This window comes from Vanessa cardui, chromosome 18 (genome assembly GCF_905220365.1).
Source record: "Vanessa cardui chromosome 18, ilVanCard2.1, whole genome shotgun sequence".
Taxonomy (NCBI): Eukaryota; Metazoa; Arthropoda; class Insecta; order Lepidoptera; family Nymphalidae; genus Vanessa; species Vanessa cardui.
Genome location: NC_061140.1, coordinates 9,616,851 through 9,638,698, shown reverse-complemented (window position 1 = coordinate 9,638,698; position 21,848 = coordinate 9,616,851). Strand labels below are relative to the sequence as shown.

The following is a 21,848-nucleotide window of genomic DNA, read 5'->3' as shown; positions in this document are numbered from 1 at the left end:
GATACTATTACTTTATTGACGTACTTTTTTCAATTCTTATATATATTTTATATTGTTATTCTGAAGAAATTTGTGAAAATAACGACGGAATGAATAATGAAATAAAGGTTCGAACATATACCATAGATATATAGCAACACTGAGTTAATCTGTCATAGTGAATAGGACAGTTCATGAGTTTTGAGTTGCCGAGTTTTTCAAATATTGAGTGCAACAATCTCCATGACTTGATTTGTTATTCTTTTTATCTCAAAGAATGGCTAATTAATACGTTGATTTAGAACTATATAGCAATTTTAAACGAATTCATTCATGTTCGAATACGAATAATACCACCAGCGTCGTTTCTGGTCATTTTATTTCGGTAGCTTTGAAATAAATTCCAAGTTTTTATACATTTTTTTAAAGATAAGAAAACGGTTATATTTTTAAAATAATCTACAAAACAAATTTTATACGGATTTCTTTTTGTTTTAAGGCATTTTTGAGGAGAAATAGTCTAAAAAATATTGAAAAAACACGTTTTCCAGATTATGCCTGATGAAGTAAGATTTAAAAAAAAAGTAGATTTATAAGTGCTCATAAAATCCTAACAAAAATATTCTGAATTATTTATTGCAATTTCACAAGGCATACTGCTTGCTGATCTTAATATAAGAAAGCAAAATTTAATTCAAACTCAAAATAATAGTGATCTTAAAATGAACTTCCATGAATCACTTTATACTCAAGGCTTCAGCAGAATCCCCATCACCGTCTCTGACTTGGGTCTACAGCATACACGGTTACAAATTTAAAGACAACAAAAACAAAGTAATTAATATCGATTCGATATTCGGTCAATTAGTAGCTACGGTAACTTTCACATTTTTATGTATTACGGCATCTTGTTTTATGATAACGCTACAGATATTGAAACTGCTTTCATTCAGCGGACAGAGATTCGCACTCCCTTCGTTGTCCCATTGTTGTAAACATATTGTTAAACAAGGGTATACAACAAAAACAACAACAACAACAGCCTGTAAATTCCCACTGCTGGGGTAAACCCCTCCTCTCCCTTTGAGGAGAAGGTTTATGGAACATATTCCACCACGCTGTTCCAATGCGGGTTGGTGGAATACACATGTGGCAGAATTTCTATGAAATTTGTCACATACAGGTTTCCTCACGATGTTTTCCTTCACCGCTGAGCACGAGATGAATTATAAAGACAAATTAAGCACATGAATCAGCGGTGCTTGCCTGGGTTTGAACCCGCAATCATCGGTTAAGATGCTCGCGTTCTAACCACTGGGCCATCTCGACTCGGGTATACACATTTTTCAATAATAAAGACACTATTTCTTTCTAAAATATTACAAAGAAATAGTGCCGATTATTCTTCAGACGAAGCGAAAAGGTAAACTAATAAATAATACTACTTTCCTTGACTTCGCAAAGCCAATACATCCTTGCTCGAAATAGGAATCGTTTCTATAATAAGATGCCACCGTTATTTTTAACTTGGCCCTTTTAAAAAAAGACTATATTAATAATAAAAAACTTGGTCATAATATTTTTTTGACTTACTCAAGGCGGGATTTATATTCATTTAATTTTTTGACATACTCTGTAATTACAATGTTGGATAAAAGGGTAACTACTGCGTTTCTAGTTCAGTTTTTGGCAGAATCTATTTTCCAAATAAATGGAAGTTTAACATTTAATTTAACACTCACATGACGACTCAAAAATGATTTTATAAGCATTAAGCCTACATGAATAAAAATATTTTTATTTTTAGTTTTGATGTTAGAGAATTTCGGATGATTTGATAATTTTTCCAGTAGTGGATTGCGATGAGCTGATGACGATGATGATTTTAATTTTAGAAAAAATAAAGACGTATGATTTGTTAACTCATTTTTACTAATTTCTTGATTCAATAATTGTCTCTTCCTACTTCCAATCAAGTTTCGATATCCCGAGTGAATTCTTTAACAGCATAACGTAACTTTCTTTCCAACTCTTTACGGTCCCAAGAACTTAATTTCAAAACGTTACCCAAAATAATCTCGTCAACAATTCTATCTGTTTCTTCATCGATATAAAGTTTATCACCACTGCCATAGTCCCTCAAGTTATAAATATAATCGTTGAATAGTATATGTTCTCTCAAAGTGAACGCCTTGTTCATAGCCTCTAAGAACTCGGAGCGATGACGCGTCTTTGTATTTAGCTCTTTCTTATAAAATAGTAATTCTTCGTGCAAATCTTCTGGATACATACGTGACAAATACTTGATATGTTTCGCTAGCCGCTGTGCATATTTAAAGTTTAGATCGTAAATATTGCGACTAAGAATTCGACAATACTTCGGCAACTTTTTCATCGGAAATTGAGTGGTCAATAGTTCCAATAAATTATGGAGAAATGTTTCGAATACGCCCGAGGATCTTAAAGCATTATCTTTTTTCATATTCGGTAACGATATCATTCGACCTTTAGGATTATGAGTATCTATTATTCCTGTTATGCTAACACTACAACTGTACTCGATAAAAATTAGCCCGAATAAAATATTTGTAAATGTTAATACATTCAACATTTTTACATTTAGCTGAAAACGTAATGAGCATTTGACATTGGTTTGCAAAGAATTTTAATTTCACGGTCCGTGAATTGTAATCAAGTTTTAGAATGTTTGCTAGAACTTTGTAACGTAACGATCCTAAAAAATATAGATGCTAATAAATATAGTAAATGCACCCTACACCTCTTAACGATGGATAACATGAATATTAAAATTGTGTAGTATATTATAAGCAGGTCACAAATAACAATAACAACAAACAAATTTGTAATTATACACAGAACAATACATATTTCTTAATGTGTAGTGTGTCTAAGTAAAATCACTTTTTGGGTGTTAATTAAACCATTTTTATTTTTTAATGTTAAAAGCACACATAAACAGAATTCTTTTTCCGGCGTCGTAGCGGTTGTAAAAGAGATGAGACCGATAAATATCATGCCTTATTCATTCATTCCCTTTCACATAATTCTTCGTTCAAAGTTCACCTTACACATCGTTAAAAATAATAAATAGAAAAACTATTAAACATTTATTCCTGTTATCCACATCTCAAGATTCAACGCTTTAATTTATGACAACAGAGATATGGGATAAACATCGTCGTATTGATCAATTAGAACAAATTCTAAAAAAAAAAAAGTAATTTCATTTTCAGTTAAAATATTACTTTAATTTCTTTATTCCGTATTTATAATGTGATTTCAGCAAAGTAAGCCAACCTTCCTGTAGTTTTTTATTTGTTTAAATTGTAGGTATAACAGTTTTTTTTTAATAATAAAATCAAAATAAAAAATATATTTAAACACATTTTTTTTAATCTTTAGTGTGAGAACTTTTCATTTCCTTAATATACTCAATTAGAGCGGCATGGAATTTAAACCTAATATTATCCTTGATATAATCATCTTGATTACTTATCGTATAAAATATTATATTTTTAAATATATCCCTGGTTGATTTGCTAACACCTTGCAATCGACTTCTACCAAATAGTTTAAGGCGATTTATATACACATCCATTTTAATGTCCTGTGCTAGGGTATATAAAGAATTTAGTAGTCGAAACAACTCCTTCCTTTTCGGTTTATTTCCTTTTATAATTTTCATGAAACCTCTTACTTTTTCTTTTATGTATTTACTCCTGTGAGTTGATAATTCCTTTAAATATTTGGCAAATTTTCTTATAATCACTTTCATTAAATATTCCGATCCCAAACCTTTTAGGGTTTTGCTCAATGTATATATGTATGTCGCAATTTTGGAACCCTTAAAGCGGTATAATATAACGTTACATATATTTACAATGAAACCCTGTAGAGATACATACATTTCAGACTTTGGAAACTTTGGTGTCGTGTATATGGTGGGACGATTCATGTATTTACTAGCATCAAAAATTTCAATACTTCTGCCGTTTGTTTGTAAATTTTTTATCGCTTCTTTAGATTCACTTTGTACTAAAACTACAGCAACAATAAAAATAGTACTATACATTACAAAATACTGCGTATAACAACTTCGTTACGTTTAGTGTAGAATAACTTAATATTACCATTGCATTTAATTATTTAAACCAACTTTATTTTTTACATTAAAATTTCCGAAGAACTCTCGAGTACATTTCATAATCTGAAACGTAAACATTTATAGATTATAACTTTTTTCGTATTATCTGTAAACAAAATTAAATATTAGTTTCAAACCAGGATATTTTTTAAGTTTTTACTATAATCGGAATATACTTGTATTTAATTGTTGTACTAAATTAATTAAAATATTTTAATATTACGAATAGTAACATTCTAAAAACTGGGAGTATCGTGTATATGTAAGATTAATTTTAATTGCATTTAAACATAGAATAATTTGTCGCCTAATAGCCAATATATATAAATGTATATAGTTTAATTAGGTCAATAAAATTCGTTATTATAACTTACTTGCCACGTTATTAGGGTAATTAACGCAGATAAAACAGAATTGCCGGTCATTATCACAATACAGCCAAATAACATAGAGTCAAATGTTGCCAGCGTCCACTCTTCTCCCCACCTGGGTTAAAATTATTATTTAATCTATTATATTAAACAATTACTATTATAACAAATAAACACAGACTTTAATACTTTCATTAAAAAGAAATCCATAAGGCCATAGATAGGTAAATAATATAAGTTAAATACAAAATAGTATACGTTGTCATGTACATCGTACATTATAGAATAGCGAAAAAGTAGTAAATAGAATAAAATAGCAATATTTATATTTAGTTGAAATATGTTATTTATTCAAAAAGATTTGAGATGTTAATACTATTTAATAATAAAAAGAGGCGGTTGAAGTACCCGAAACAAGCTTTAAGCATCATTTCTACCATTTTCAACGATACTATATTTTCAGGCAGGAACCTTATAAAATATATAAGTTTATATAACTAACCAAGTGACAGCAAAACATGACGGCGTTGTGACGTCACCATCGTAGAGTAATACACTAGTGCTGCCTCCCTCTCTTGCCACAAGTTCAACGTCAAATAACTTCTCAAATATTGTTCTCTCACTGGCTACCCAATTTAAACCATCCAATGCCTGTAAAGAGATTAAAATGTTCCACTTTAGAAACGTTCAAAAACGTTCCTCTAGCTTTCCTACATCTGTGGGTGTGATTTCGTGAAAAGGGACGAAAATGTGTAACAAGAAGCCTGAAATGCGTGCTATTTAATTAGGGTAATGGCCGCGCGAGGTACTAGAAAGCGCCGTTAGATTACCAAACAATTTTCCAAGAGGATATAAGGTTATTACCAAGAAGAGATGTTAAATGTTATCATGATATATATCATCAACGTCATATCATGTACGATGACTGTTTGTTGTAAGGCTCTGTATATATTTTTTTTGTATGAATCTCTTAAAAGATATTTCATGTTCTAAATTATCTTAATATGCTCGTACTCGTATATTATGATGTAAAACGGATTTGTTGTTTTGTCTATAACGAAATTTTTATCTTAGAATTGTGATTGTGGGCTTTCTGACGTCATATTTAAAAATTTTCAGTCTTTGTTTCGAGTAACTGATTTATTGGTAGATAATAATATAAGTATGTCAGTATATAATGGTTATTATATATATAGGTCAATTATAAGTATTTAAAAACCTATTTATTTAAATCAATATAAATTTCATAGACAATTATGTGATTTTTAATAATTGCTTTGCATTCTGTCTACTTATTACTTAAAGGTATGGTGCCTTAAAGTAATTAATCATTATATATTAAAGTATAAAAAAATTGAAATATTATAAAAATCAAAAGCACTAATTTTTACGGCCAATAAAAACAATTATGAGTTGTTATTTTTATCATATTTGTATTGTTCAGTCAACTACATAATATAATGGCATACAAAACTCAGTTTGATTGTATTAACTTATATATAAGGCACACAAGTAAAAAAAAAAAAACATACCCTTTCAAAAAATGCACTCAAAAACTGAGACAGAAGGGCACGGTTCGAATTGTTTTCAAGTTCGCCTAGAAAAAAATTGTTATTTATAAAACTGAAGACTTGAGTACCTCTAACTATTGTAACTATATAGTAACAACTTCTATTACTTTTCGAAAAAAATAATGAAATGTCTCTCTCCAAAAAAATAAAATACATACCGTTATTTGATAGTTTTTTATATACATTCCTGAAAAAAAACGATCAACGTTAAAATAACGCAAATAAGACAACTTTAAAAGAATATTAACTTTGATTAGGAGTATATATTTATGGTATAGTATTGGTATCGCATAGTTGTAACAATTAAAATTGACCTAGTATACTTTAAAAAGGAGCAAGAATGATACCGCAACGTTTTTAATTAAAAAAAATAAATTGAAGATTTTACTTTCCATCCCTGGGTAAACCGTTGAAGTAAAAAAAAAAAACACAGCTTCCCTCGCATTTATTGTAATAATATAAGGAACAATAAAAGTACGTATAACTTTGGTACGTCAAGAAAACAAATAAATTATTAATTAAAAGTGGGACAATACAAGTCAATCATATTATACATTAAACTTGTAAGATTTCAATCGAAACAAACAAAATCTCATTTATCAAAATTGCTTAAGGCATGAAGAGAGTCAGTCGAGGCAGTCAAGACAATACTCCATCCTTTTTATCTCAGATGAGACAAGAGAAAGATATTTCCCGTGGGACAAAATACTATCTAAATGCTGTGTCAAATCTAGAAAATTGACAGTTCTAATGTGACCTCAACGCATTTCGTTTTGCAACCTCAGCTACAAATTGTCATGTTACTCATAAAAGTTAATGTAACGTTAGTTGAGAAGGGCTACCCAAAAACAAAATATCTATATAAAACAGACAAAACAAAACAGTTTAGTGCAATTTCAGTACAAAGTTGTCAACAATACGTTACCCTTTTTTAAGTATAACAAAAGGAAAAAAAAATTCAAAACATTCAAATTAATAAATGTTTTCCTCAAATTCATTCACACACTAATATACATTAGTATGTTCTACGCATTTCGCTATTGTCCTACGAGAATGGACGTCTTATGTGAATTGGGCTTATTGCCTTTTTGGTTTTGGGGCTCATTTAATAAAAGTGGTTTGAATCAACATATCTATTCTTTTTAATATTATAAATGTGAAAGTAACTTTATCTGCCTGACTGTCGCTCTTATACGATCAAACTGCTGAACCGAATTTGATGAAATTTGGTATGAAGCAAGCTTGAACTTCAAGAAAGAACATATGCTACCCTTTTTGCCTAACACATGACAACCAACAACATAAAAGGCGATCGAAGAAGCGGGCAACTACTAGTATACTATATAGGTTTCCTAACGATGCTTCCCAACACTTAGTAATTCTAAATTAAGTCTCTATAACTTTAAAGGTGTAAATTTACTTATATTTCAAAGAAAATAAACTTACCTCAACTGAGGCGAACAAACAACACGACACGTTTGTAAAGCGTGGACGCTCGGCCTGAAGTCTATTAAATCTTCATTTCTGAAAAAAAAAAAAAAAAAAAAACATTTATAATTTCTTATTTTCGGTGTCGGTTTGATTTTATGAAAATAATATTGAATACCAATATTATGAACCATGTTTTTGCTTTTAAAATTAAATATAAAGTAAATAAAAAGTTTTATTCCTTGTGAGAACATAATTAAAATTAAAAATACAGATAAATAATAGTCTGAATATACTCGTGTAAAAACTATTGAGACTCACCTTCCATCCACGTAATGCGCGTAATATTCATGCTCAAATACTAATAATGAAAGTTCCAAATCAGAACATATTTTCGTCAATTTGATTGGGGCAGATTTGATGAATTTTTCGATTAAGAACCTTGTACACAATAGTACTGTATAACAACTCCACCAAGCTACGGACGCAATAACCCATTTGTATCCTTGGCTCTTTGATAAATGTACAGATGTTTGCTCTACAAACTGATGTAAATGTTAAAATTACAATTATTTATAACAAATTGTAAATATTTTTATTACATATATTATTAATAACTTACATATAAAATAAATGAAGTTTTTATAGATTACATATTTTTTTTTTAACAACAACAACAGCCTCTGAATTCCCACTGCTGGGCTAAAGGCCTCCTCTCCTTTTGAGGAGAAGGTTTGGAACATATTCCACCACGCTGTTCCAATCCTGGTTGGTGGAATACACATGTGGCAAAATTTCTATGAAATTTGTCACATGCAAGTTTCCTCACGATGTTTTCCTTCAACGCTGAGCACGAGATGAATTATAAAGACAAATTAAGCACATGAATCAGCGGTGCTTGCCTGGGTTTGAACCCGCAATCATCGGTTAAGATGCACGCGTTCTAAGCACTGGGCCATCACGACTCAATTTTTTTTAATCAAGTATAAATAACTTACATGTAAAATAAATAATGTGCTGACAGCTGTAAAGCCCGGTGACACTCTTCGTTTCGTTTGTTTTGACATCCATTCTTTAGCCAAGATGGCTTCCTTCCAATTTTTTGACTTATTTTGGATGGATGCATCTATTCGTAATTTTTTATTAACATTGTCGTATATACAAATTTATAATTACAAGATAACAAGTTGTTAGTTTTGTATGAAATTTATAGAAAGTAGTTAAATTGTCAAGTATCATTGTCTTTGATTAGTTACGTTAACTAAAACTATATAAGCGGGATTGATTATTCGAAAACACTTCCTATTATACACGCGAAGACGTGAAAAGTTGGTTTACTATCACGAAACAGTCAAGGATTAATTAAATATTACTATTAAGATTTCATTAAATATATTTTTTATACATACCTTTAATCGGAGGATTATATTTCGACCAGTCTATGAAGAATATGTCACACCGACATTGGTTCCAATTTATCCAAATAACTTTAAGAACCTGCGAATATAAACACATTTTCATTTCATATAAAAAAATACATAAGAAAGACTAATTCAAATTTCGTAACGTAGTTTAAGCCCTAAACAGTCTCCTCGGATCTTTTTTCCATAAAAATCGATTAGCGATCATATTTAAGAAATATCACCAAACCATGAATTTTCACGAAATTTATACCGTCCTCTTATTAAATATAAATTTGATAGTGATTGCCAATATTAAAAATAATATACTTAAAAACATTAAAAATAATTCATACTGTTTGCATGTACCGTTCCTCATTTTACCAAAATACGTGGAAAAACGTTTTGTTGTCAGTTCGTGTTGGTAATACTACTAATCTTAAAAAGGAAGGCATACATTATCGAAATCGAATTTATCTTGTTATATTTTTATGATAAAAATTTCAAACCTTTAAACAAATGACGCTATAAACTACCGCCTCTATAGCCTGCTCCTCGGCTTGGGACAGCGGCAGAGTGAGCGCGAGAGTCCCCGCTTCAGCCACCAGTGCGTGGAACACCGATATTAACATCGCCTGTCAGACGGTACAATAGCTCAGTGATAAAGTTAAATCCATTTAGGTGTATTCATACCTTTATCATTTCTTAATTATATAAACATATTATCACTAGATATTATAAAACAAATAATCCCGCATCTGTCTGTCTGTATGTTCGTGATAAACTCTAAAACTACTGATCGGATTTTCATGCGGTTTTCAATAATAGAAAGAGGGATTAATAAGGAAGGTTTCAATTGATAAACGTGTTGGAAAAAGCAACAAAAATATTTAAATAAAAGGTAAACATTTTAAAAAAAGTTTGTCCACCCGTGCGTAGCCGGGACGGGTCGTTAATCATGAAAGAATTTACATCTGGAAGTCTAAACCTAGTAACATAGATTCTAAGTTATTTTTACTAGACACAAATGGGGAAAAGCTTATTAACCGTTGAAGTGATATAATAACTTACGAAATAAAGAGCATCGGCGATACAACTCGACAGCAACGGCATAACAACAAACCAAAGCCCTCCCCGCCTCAGGACTCCCCGCCATTGTAGTAAAGCGTACAATGTCATCAAGGATCCAAAAACTCCTCCGCATATCTATAAAATGCATTACATATAATGTACTAAGCCCATAGCTAAACCTTCTTTCTTAAACCTTGTTTATCTTTATATATAAAATATTTTTTGAATAATTTTATTCATTCATGCTTATAGACTTAAAAATTATTTATGTTTTGTTTGAAGATATAATATTGTTAGGACTTAAATACAATATTTGACCAACTTAAACAGGCTTGTAATACCAATTACTAATAATTATTGGAAACTGTTATATTATGTAGTTCTTAATATAACATTCCTGATAGTTATTCTAGATATGAGTTGAACTTAATTTTCTTTTAGTGTTCCCTTTATTTCTCACAGGATATTTTTTTAAACTTGCAATGATTGTTTGTTTATTTTATATTAATTTAATCTATTGTATTGAGTTACAACAAATATGGTTATTATTCCAAGATTTTAAATCTTACAAGTTAGTTTGTGTGACTTAATTCGCTAAGGCTCCAGAGGAATGAACTCTTTATCGCTTTAAACTATAGTTTGGACATTTGTATGTAAAATACTTGTTTTTAGACTATTATTTTTTGTCTTTAATAATGAAACAAAAAATTAAAGAACTTCTTAGTGAAAATAACAGCTCCAACTTTAGATCCGCACTTACTTTAATACTATACTATGTATATATATGTATATACTATAAAACTATTAAATAAAAACGAAAAACATATATTTAGTTAAGCTATTTTATCACTTGAATATGTTTACATCAATGACCGTATATCTCCTGTGCTCTACAGTGCATGATCTATTAAATTTTTCCCTTAATTATTCATAGTCTAAATAATGTAAATATAAACATGTGTTTTAGCACTGACTTCCAAACCTCGTAGGACGCCAGCCGTGGGCATTTTGTGCTCAACTCTGAGAGATGTCGTGACGATATCTGTCAGAGGCGATTTCGTAGCGTAATGAGCTTCGATAGTCATCTGCAAACGTAGACCATACGTAGATGCATCGCGCTCTATCCTATAAATAAGAACATTATCAAAATATTATTATATGAATATATACTATATGATGACTCTGATTATAGCTAAAGCTTTGCCGTTAAAGGAAGCAAGCAGAAGTCTATTAAGCATCTTCTGTATGTAGTGTTCCAAATCTTTAAAACTAGGCAACGGATTTTAATGCAGTTTTCATCAATAAACAGAATGATTAAAGATAAAGGTTTTTATTTATAATACACGCATATTATAGCAGAGAAAAGTTAATAATTTAAATTTTCCTAGCCGAAAAAAAAACAATGCTTTCGTTGGTGCTGTTCTGTAATCTATAACTATTGTTGTACCCGTGTGTGCTGGGACAGGGTTTATTCGATAAATTGGACGTTGACCAATCCATTAGTAGTCGTGACCACATCACACTTAATAACGTGGCCTTCGTGCTGCTCTTTATTTAATCCATTCAAAGTAGAAAGAGTCTTTTATATTATGCATATGTTTGTCGTCTCAATAACGACGCTCTGTACTTACTTTTTCACATTCACAAGTCTTGTGATCAACCGGTGATCATCTACTATTATTATTAGTATTGTAGTTTACAAATTATATATCATTGATTTTATTTAAAAGACGTTGTCAGCAAAATATCCTTGATTTATAAAGTACCAAAGGCAAAAGCATGCTTTTAATAGTTTTAATGTTGATATATTTTGACAATTCGTAATGATATAACATGTAATAAAAACATTGTTTCATCCCTGTCTTGGCCTGTGGAGATTTTATTTAGGTAGTACTGAGCAAATGGGCTATCTGATATTAGTTTACAATTACTCATGGATATTGAAGCTTTAAGAAATATTAAAAAATTACTTGGTGGTAGGGCTTTGTGCAAGCCCGTCTGGGTAGGTACCACCCACTCATCAGTTATTCTACCGCCAAATAACAGTACTCAGTATTGTTGTGTTCCGGTTTGAAGGATGAGTGAGCCAGTGTAACTACAGGCACAAGGGACGTAACATCTTAGTTTCCAAGGTTGGTGGCACATTGACGATGTAAGGAATAGTTAATATTTCTTACAGCGTCATTGTCTATGGGTGATGGTGACCACTTACCATCAGGTGGCCCATATGTTCGTTCGCCAACCTATACCATAAAAAAAAATCCGAGAGCTGAACGTGTATGATGTGTATAAACTTACTCACGTTATTTGAAACAGAAGTGTTCGTAAATAAACCGTGTTAGTGGTATTTGTGACCGTTGACAGTGACTTATTGAACAGGAAAAATTTTCGAAATTGTTTCGAAGGCCATTTTCCTTTCTGGAAAATAATTTCTTGAATTATAAAGATAATATTTAATTAAGCTCTGCGTCGAAAATTTTTACTAAGCGTACGTACTCGTACTTATACTTAGGTAGGAGATAGATAGTGAATGAGGTTTAATTCAATATATTTAAAGATTTCAAAGCTCGTACATTGTATAGGTTTGCTTTATTTCAGATATATTGCCTCACTAAGTACTTTAACTTTTTATCTTTTTTTTCGATCCAGCAAAAATGCAACTCATCGGACATTTTTATTTCTAAAAGATAGAAGGAAGTAAAAATTTATGCATTAGGTACATACCTGGATATCATAACCATTTGGTTTTATTAGTTTAATTGAAAGCGGTTCTAAGCTCGTTTCAGACAATAGGTATAGTTCAAGTATGCTACCAAAATCTTCCTCTGTGAGTTTACTTACATTTTTTACACAGTCATATCTGGAATAAAAAAAATCCTAATTAAAAGTTCTCAAATTACTTTATTCAAAGAGATAAAAAAAACTGCCAAAACTTGTTAAAAAGGTTGCGAACATCTCAAGCGTAAAGACAAATTGGGTCTTTTGAGTTGTTTCGTTTTCGAGAAACTTTAATATAGTATAAAAGTAAATTAAAATACAACATATATAATAAATAAAAGGTAATATAATATACATCGATTTTTATATCTATACATAGTTTATAAAAAAAAAAAAAAAATAAGTTTGTGAAATTAAATAATTTGGTTCGTTCTTTCATATAAATAACTCATTTTCAATACAGCTTATCATAAAAAAAAACTTAAATTCACGACTTTCTACATTGTAAGTGAACACTAGTACACATCCAACAAAACTGTATACCATTCATTAACAGAGTAGTTTGTATTTGTACGCGGACGTTATGCAAATATAAAACAAACAAACAACACACACAGGGGAAGGATGCAAAATGACTTCCATATTTAAAAAAACAGTAGATACATATGTATTTGAAATGAAAAGTAACTCATCTGTAGAGTTATTCTGTAAAACAAACTCAAAACTCACCGCTAAAAACGGTCGTGAAATGTCTGAAAGGTATATGAGATAAAGACTACTCTGTCATTTTTATAAATAATTAAGGATACATGCTTTATATAGTATATACAATCGGGTTCAAAAAATTTCACGAAAGGGATATGAAGTGAGTTTTTTATAGAATAACACTACAGAGAAACATCTTACTAATTTATGGATATGACTTGAGTGTTTTACAAACGCGTTGTACTGACGTTTGGTGGATATTCAGGTAACATCATTTCAGCCGAATTTTCGTCGAAATATTCAAAAGCCGAACAATATATGAATTATATAAATTCACTGTAGTTCGCTAGGCTCGAGTTTACTTTAAACGTTGATTTTGTAAGCGATCGCTTTTAAATATATTTAAGCTTGGGTTAAGCAACGAACGTTATTTTTTGGTTACCATAATCTGAACACTGCCTATCTTAATTGAGCACGCATCAAACTTAACCAAGCAACAAGATTTGACAGAATTATTATAATTAAAGTCACTTTTTTATAAGAGAAAAAAAAGTCAAATCTCAAGTTGTTTGATTAAATAAACAAATGATTCTATTGTTAAACGAAATAGAAGCTACTTACGAAAAATCGTCGCCAATCTTAATGTTGATTGGTGGGAGACATGTATTTGGACGGTGATTTGTGTCTAAAAATAAATCTAATCCCCCAACCTTGGTGTGGATTCCCGTTGCTATTTTTAAAATATCCTGTAATAAAGATTAAATGTCAGTTGATTTAGCTAAATGATAATAAAACAGAATATATATTTACCTTTTAAGATTAAATGATTAATTACGATACCATTCTTTTAATTTCATTTCGATTATTCGATTTCGTGTAAAGTATCTTTATTGTTATTTAATAACAATAATCTATATCAACTAAAATATTATAAGTGTGTAAATCTGTCTGACGGTTTGTCACTACCATACCGCTTAATCGAATTTGATGACATTTGGTATGAAGTAAACTTGTACCCCAAGAAAAGACATACCATTACGCATTTATCAGTTTGATCTTAAGTGCACTCCGTATCGTATTGTTTCACCCGACCTTTAAGGGTGGATACAGACGCCAGACATTGTGACGACAATAATGTCGTAGGCACAATAATCTTGAGTAGTGTTTTGGTAGAATTAAGACAACAGTCCTTTCATAATTACAGACTACTTTTTTGCCTAACACATGACAACCAACACCCAAAAAAACGAACGAAGCCGCGGGCGAAATCTACTATATAATATTATCAACAAACACACTTACCTTTTCTCGGTCTAAAGAGATGAATGGTTTACTGTTTTTCGAAGCATCTATCGTTAGCAACGGGAGTCCTATATTATATAAAAAAACCTTTAAAGCAAGTGCAATATAAGAAACGCAGTAATAGGAATTATATAAAATAAAATTAGTGTATTCCATTTTATTATATGTTAACAAGATATTGCTAAAACTATATTCAATATTAATCTTATTGATGTGAAAGTAACTATGTATGTCTACCGCTAGTTCACGACCAACGGTTGATCTTAATTTGATGAAATTTAGTATGAAATAAACTTGAACTCTAAGAAGGGATATAGGCTACTTTTTATTCTGACTCGTGACAACCAACAGCCTAAAACGCGAACGATGCCGGGGCTGGACTACTAGTATTAGAAATAAATTGTAGTAATGTCTTAACATAAATAATCGGACTTTACTAATTAAGGTACATAGTATTTTACAAAGTGACTAATTCATGTCCTTATATAATATAGAAAATATTACCTTACCCTTAAATTCTCCTATATTAGGTTGAACCCAAAGCCTACAAGGTCCTCCGGGGTCCAATGAATAGAAATTACGAACGCAAGCGCTCGCTAATCTACGACACGCTCGAAAGTCTTGTTGCTAAAATGTTTATTCAGATATTTATTTAACTATAACGACCAAACTATCATACTATATTTATATTACAGTTACAATTGAAAACTTCTAAACTTCACTTTTCTTTTACTCTTGAACATATTCCATTTTTATTTATTGCATACAATTTTAATTAAATAGGTATGTAGATTTATTATTATCTTTTGGGATAGAAAATTCTAATGAAAATCTTTTCATAAATCAAACTTACCGTACACAAATATTCCAATTTTACTATCTCCAATAGTTCATTTGGATGCAATTGATTTTCATTGTATTTAGGTCGGCTTAAAATATATTTCTTCGGTATACATCTTCCTCTTACGATTATTTCGTGTTTTTTACACGAACAAGCCTCACATTTGACGCAACGGTTCTCAAAAACTTTGTAGCCACGAGCGCACTTAATACACTGGACCTCTTTCATTGGAGAACCATCGAGTAATTGTGTCACTGAAATATGTGCACTTAAATCAAATTATACGAATATCGACAACGTATTCGAAGTTTATTTATATTAGGAAACCTTTCGAAGTATAAAATTTACATTTTTATTTTAAAACAATTCAAATGTGTATTAAAAATAGAAAGTTAAAATCAGATTTTATCCACATCCTTTTTCTGTTTCTTTAATAAATAAAATGTGTAAAAATAAAGTTCTCGTGCAAATATATTATTGAAAAGTTTTTCTTAAACCAGTAAAGTATCCCACCTAAAATGTGATCCTGTGGACACTTTCTGCAAACCATACGACCCGCGGAGCTTTGACATCTTCGAGGAACACAAGCAGTTCCATCAGAGGACACCACTTCGGTGATGTTACATGGCTTACAGCGGGCAATATTTGTCGCTACACTGTGCTCCTCACAGCTACATGCAAAACCTAACAATTATAAAATCCAATCAAACAATCGTGTTTAAAACCAAGTACTACTTACTTTTATAAATAAGTAGTACTTGGTTACTTATTTTTATAAATAATAGTAACATAAAGAATGCTTGGAGTAATAGGTGCACACGGCTGACACAAGAAATCTATGAAACAAGATCTTGGCAGCACAAGTAATATGACAATAAGTAGGTAAATATAGACAAAATTAAAGATAACGCTCGCATGTCAGCTCGTATTATAAACATCCTCCTTGCATTCATTTAAGTACGTATATAGAAAATGTATAGTAAATCATTTGTAAAAAAAATATATTGTTAGAAGGCATATTATTCAATACAAAATTATACAGACGATAAAAAGCGTGGAATTAATACTTGTTAACTTCCAGGTAGGATATATTACATATATATACCTACATATATCATCGTATTTTTAAATGTTGAAAAAGATAACTGATATGTAACTATTGAGTTGCTTGCCGGTTATTTTCGGTAGAATCTACTTTCCGAACAGATGGTATCTTCACTTAATAGAGTTATTAAATGACGATTTTTGATATAAGAAATTAGGAAGTCTTTTACTTTAGTCTTCTGTCCATAAATATTATTAAAGTAATCGTTAAATATGTATCGTATCAATCACAACCTTTTAATTTACTAAATATTTTTAATATGCATCAAAGAAAATTATTTCATGCAAAAACTGTAGGTATAAAATTATCACCATTAACTTACCATCAGCAGATGTGACTAACGATGCATTAACGGGACAATCCAAGCAATCCATCAAACTTGGCTCATAAAACTGACCAGACTTACAACTTCCTGGCAATTTATAACCATCGACATAAATATATAAAACAAAAACAATAACAATTTTTTTAGCAAACGATCTCATAATCATAACGCTTAGCATTCAGTTGAGTGATAACAATGTGCTATTGCTAATAAATATTCCCAAAACTTATTGCAACATAATCAAACGTCAAAGAATTACATGAAACAAAATTATATTACATGAATTGATAAGAAACAACACAGGGAATCCGTATTAAGGCGTAATAACACGCTTTGCTGCACGGGATGCCATTTGTTTACGTAATTTCTGAAAGGGGGTTGCCTGGTGACGCATCTGTTGGTGGGGGTACACAATCAACCAAGAGTAAGTAGACATATCTCTTTAAAATGAGCTTTAAAATTCATATTTGTTTTAAATAAAGAAATTTAAATATAGCTTTGATTCTTACCGTGAATGAATATATTATACTCAATATATAATACAATTTTATAACATAACAACGTTTAGCCTAAATAACTGGGTGTAATAATAGACGTAAGTGAGCACTAAGACAGCCTTTTCAACCGACTTCAAAAAGGAGGAGGTTATCAATCGTCAAATCGTCTGTATTTTTTTTTATGTTTGTTACCTCATAACTTTTCACTGAGTGGACCGATTTTGATAATTTTTTTTGTTTGAAAGGTAGTGCTTCCCTTGGGGTCCCATTTCAATTTTATTTTTTTCTGATGATTAAAACTCATCTGATAAAGGTTACGTCATGGATAAAAGTTTATATGAAAATACATCACTTCTGATATTATTACAAATATGGAAATCAGTATTTTTGCTACAGTCACTTTTTTTTAATTCATCATCTCAGAGGGTGAAACTTAGGATGTAATCTTATATGGAAATTTAAATTAAATTATTTTTATAAGTTAGAAAAAGAAGAATTGGTCGATTATCTATATATATCATAAAATTGGCGTGTCTGTTTGTAATATTAAAATAGCCCTTTTTTATACCAAAACAACATTTTTACAATTTTTGTCTATCTGTCTATTTGTTCCGGCTAATCTATGGCACGGCTGGACCGATTTTGACGGGACTTTCAGTGACAGATAGCTGATATAATAAAGAGTAACTTAGGCTACAATAATATTTTTTAGTTAAATTATAACACGTACATGGTCGTAAGCACAGCTAGTTCTATTTATAAAAAGAAAACGGCCACTTAGCCGTCTCCGAAACTTTATCACTCAAGAATGTGAAATTGGGAATTTAATTTTCTACAAAAGTTCTCATTTTTTGTTTCGCAGTTTGATATAGGAGATTCGGCTTTTAGATTTCTATTTTTGAATTAGAAAAAGTCGTTATAGCGTACTTATTTAAAACTTCTTTACCCTCCTCGTGGGATGAAAGTCCGTATGGAAGGTCGTCTATTTTCTAAGTTTGAATTGTTATTAAGGCTTTGGTTGTCTTTGTGTATATCAGATTGACTAAATGGTCAGTACGGACATCAAATAATATATTCAATTCAATTTAGCGACACTTTTTCACGTTTAATCAGTAGAAAAAATATTTTAAAAACCATATTTATAGCAGTTTTAACCGCATACCCAATAATATCAGATAAAAACTTATTTATTAATATCATCACCAAACGCTTACGTCGTCGCCAGGTACCAGCCAAAAACAACGATTTGAGAAACATCTCTTTTAACGGGTACCACATATTAGCCTCTAGCCTTTAGACGAAAGATTTTTTATCAGACCTTTTTGGTCAGATCAACGATAAAATAAAAGAAGGAAAGAGATTAGCTATGAACGAATACCTTCATAGAGATTATTATAATTTCAATACAATATAAAATAAAAAATAATGGTAAAAACATTTAATAATGATGCGCATAAATGCAGCACAATAGATCCAATTGTAGGTTTTTAATGCATTTTCATTCGCCATTACCTTTTACTTTTTTAAAGCTTCGAATAAAAGACTTTAGAAACAAAGCATGATTTATAACTTTTACATATCTGACGGGCGTTTTATCATCTCTTTGACTAACGCTTTAAAAATGGTTAGTTGGAATTCTCAAATGCTTTACCATGGTCTATTTTGAGCACATTACGACTATTATAATATTTTTGCACATTAGTTATATATGTGCAAATTTGGAAGTAGAAAATGATGAAAATTTAAAGCATACTGATGTCATTAAAAGTGCAGTAGAAATCGCTAATAAGAATTTTGAATATCGAACACCGACAGTTATAATATCACATGATGTAGAAGAATCAATTTTAAACCAATTCATCAAGTCCTATCGTGGTACAGTTACTTTGGAGAGAAATGATAAAGTACCAACGAAACAGGTAGTTATTTTAATTGAATCGTATTTGTCGCTTATAAGTATTCTCGGAAAATTAAAACCAGATCTAAGAGGGAAGACCATGCTTCACAGCGATGCGTATTACATTATAGTTGTTATCTCCTATCCACATAGACTTCGACGTATATATAGCCTTCTTTGGGGTTACTATGCTACCAATGTGGTAACTGTCGTCACTAATAAAGACAAGCGAATAGCATTGTTTACGTATTATCCATACAAAAATCATTTGAACTGCCAAAATTTGGAACCTACTCTTATTGGCTTTTGGGGCGACACTGCAGTAATGGAAAAAGATTTATTTCCAGATAAGATGATTAACATGAATGGTTGTCCACTTTATATATCAACCAATAAACTATATCATCCAGCAACAGAGCAGAAAATTCCTTTAGAAATAATCAAAAGAGCTATAATACGGTACCTTAGGGACATCATGAATTTCACGCCCATTATTTCAAGCAGGGATTTTCTCAGTATCGATTCGGATGGAGCCAAGAATTGGTCTGAAACTTTAGATGATATCTTAACGGGTAACTCTAATATCTCAACTTGTAGCATCGCACCTGGAATGGATAGAGTGGGCATATTAGACTACTCGGTGCCATATTTTAGAATAAGTTTAGCGTGGCTAGCGCCACCCTTAGCTCCAGGACCGATATGGTGGCGTCTATTTTCACCACTAAACGGATATTTATGGCTCATACTTTTACTCGTGATACTCTTTGTTAAATCAATACCGTTCACTCTGAACTTTAAACGTATTAAGAAGTTTTGCTTTAGGAATTTTAAGCACGCGGATAAATTACACAGCGTAGTTATAAGAATTTGGGCTGTTTTAATGGGTCAACCCATTAGAGTTGAGCCGAAGCGTTTTAGAGATTTTTATATCCTGGGTCTTTGGATATGGTTTACATTTGTAGTGAGAAGTGCTTACCAAAGTGTCCTCATCGGAGCTCTGAAAACGGATGTTATAGTTGGCAAATTTGTGGATTTGAAAGATGCTTGCGATAATGGATACAAGTTTGGAGGCAGAGCGGGCGTATTGGCTCATTTCGAACACGATACATTTATACGTGAAAACTTTGAAGTTGTACCCGAGAAGGACTTCGAAAATGTTTTTCAAGAAGTTTTAGAAGGCAGAAAAAAGTTCATTATTGCCCTGTCACTCGAATACGTAAAGGCGTATTGCATGTCTCAAGGTATAAATGAAAATGAATGTGGCTACATCCTTCCTGATTCTATAATGAAAATTCCCTTAGTGATATGGATGGGTAAAAATTCACCTTTTATGAGGCCACTATCTCTGTGGCTCATACGTCTTTTGGAAAGTGGTTTGTTAGAAAAAGATACTGTAAAGATGTCTACCATCACTACAATAAAATCAGTCGAACCAAGTGCTTTGAATAATAAACAAGTATTTAGCTGCATTTTGTGTCTCCTACTTGGATATTTGGTATCGGCAATAGTATTCATATTTGAGGTAATTAAATTTAAAAGTGATAAGACGGGTATATTAGAGGAATCGAAGAAAATGATGGTTATAAAATATCAGAAACATAAAATACAATTTTCCAATTAAATATAAAAACTAGACGTACAAGTTTGAAGTTATTTCAATAACTAATAAAGTAATCACAACTTTGAAATGGGTACTTTGAATAATTATATTTATTTTGTTTTTATCATTAGTCTTATATCGACAGATGTCGATGTAGATGTTAGAAAGATTTCTAAAACATTTAATATTCCTCGATAAATAACTTCTACAATATAATTATAAAAAAAGGACTTTTTAATAAAAGTTTTTTTTCTAATAATTGTTTGTTAAGAATTTAATTTGTGTACAGGAATTATGGTTTAAAATAAAAATGCACATTGCTACCACTAATATTTTATTTGTAACTTATGCGAATAAAATTTGACTAGTTCTTGAGATCTAACGAAACAAAATAAGGTTTTTGAATAACATTGACAGTGTATCTATATTATACTACTCTTATTACATAGTTCTTTGTTAAGACATAGACACTAGCAAGCCGTACATTATTTTGCTATATAAAAATATATTTTTATATAAATATTATTTGTATCTGTTATTCAAGCTATAATTTTTCATATATTTAAAAGTCTAAAACGCTTCTACTTACGATTTCTTTGTTGTAAAATTTTTAATACGATTACAAAAATATTGTATATCTATTCTATTATTTAAATGTAATAATATCATGGGTACAACAGATATCAAAATTACTTTATAACTGCTATACTAAAATTTGTCTTAAGACTACTTTCCGTCATTTGCTAGTTGCTACAATTGAAACAAAACGTATTTATTGCTCGCCGGTAGTTAACTAACGAGTTTATAAGTCATAAAAATAAAAGGTTAGCCTTTTCTTAAGGGAATATTATTTGTTGTAAAATATCAATAACG

The 21,848-nt window shown here is 30.7% G+C and overlaps 1 protein-coding gene across 1 annotated transcript; it reads right to left on the bottom strand.

Annotated features, from left to right (window-relative positions):
• Positions 1 to 3,402: 3,402 nt before the first annotated feature.
• On the bottom strand, positions 3,403 to 20,002 carry LOC124537577 (meckelin-like). Its single transcript, XM_047114451.1, has 21 exons — positions 19,839 to 20,002; positions 18,693 to 18,769; positions 16,979 to 17,068; positions 16,065 to 16,235; positions 15,564 to 15,805; positions 15,215 to 15,337; positions 14,030 to 14,154; positions 12,710 to 12,845; positions 12,288 to 12,403; positions 10,960 to 11,110; positions 9,986 to 10,120; positions 9,424 to 9,549; positions 8,924 to 9,011; positions 8,513 to 8,640; positions 7,836 to 8,059; positions 7,533 to 7,610; positions 6,245 to 6,273; positions 6,048 to 6,112; positions 5,018 to 5,166; positions 4,519 to 4,630; positions 3,403 to 4,207 (listed from the first exon to the last, which is right to left on the bottom strand). The coding sequence occupies exons 1-21, from the start codon at positions 20,000 to 20,002 to the stop codon at positions 4,139 to 4,141; spliced, it is 2,598 nt and encodes an 865-aa protein (XP_046970407.1). The 3' UTR covers positions 3,403 to 4,138.
• Between the last annotated feature and the right edge of the window lie 1,846 nt (positions 20,003 to 21,848).

Bases quoted from the DNA above. Each gene is read 5' to 3' on its own strand.
- LOC124537577 (XM_047114451.1), bottom strand. From the start codon at position 20,002: ATGCCCACTCTATCCATTCCAGGTGCGATGCTACAAGTTGAGATATTA. The intron at 15,806-16,064 runs GTGGGATACTTT...CACATATTTCAG, and splicing joins TCCACAGGATCACATTTTAG to TGACACAATTACTCGATGGT. The intron at 6,113-6,244 runs GTATGTATTTTA...ATTTTTTTCTAG, and splicing joins TAAAAAACTATCAAATAACG to GCGAACTTGAAAACAATTCG.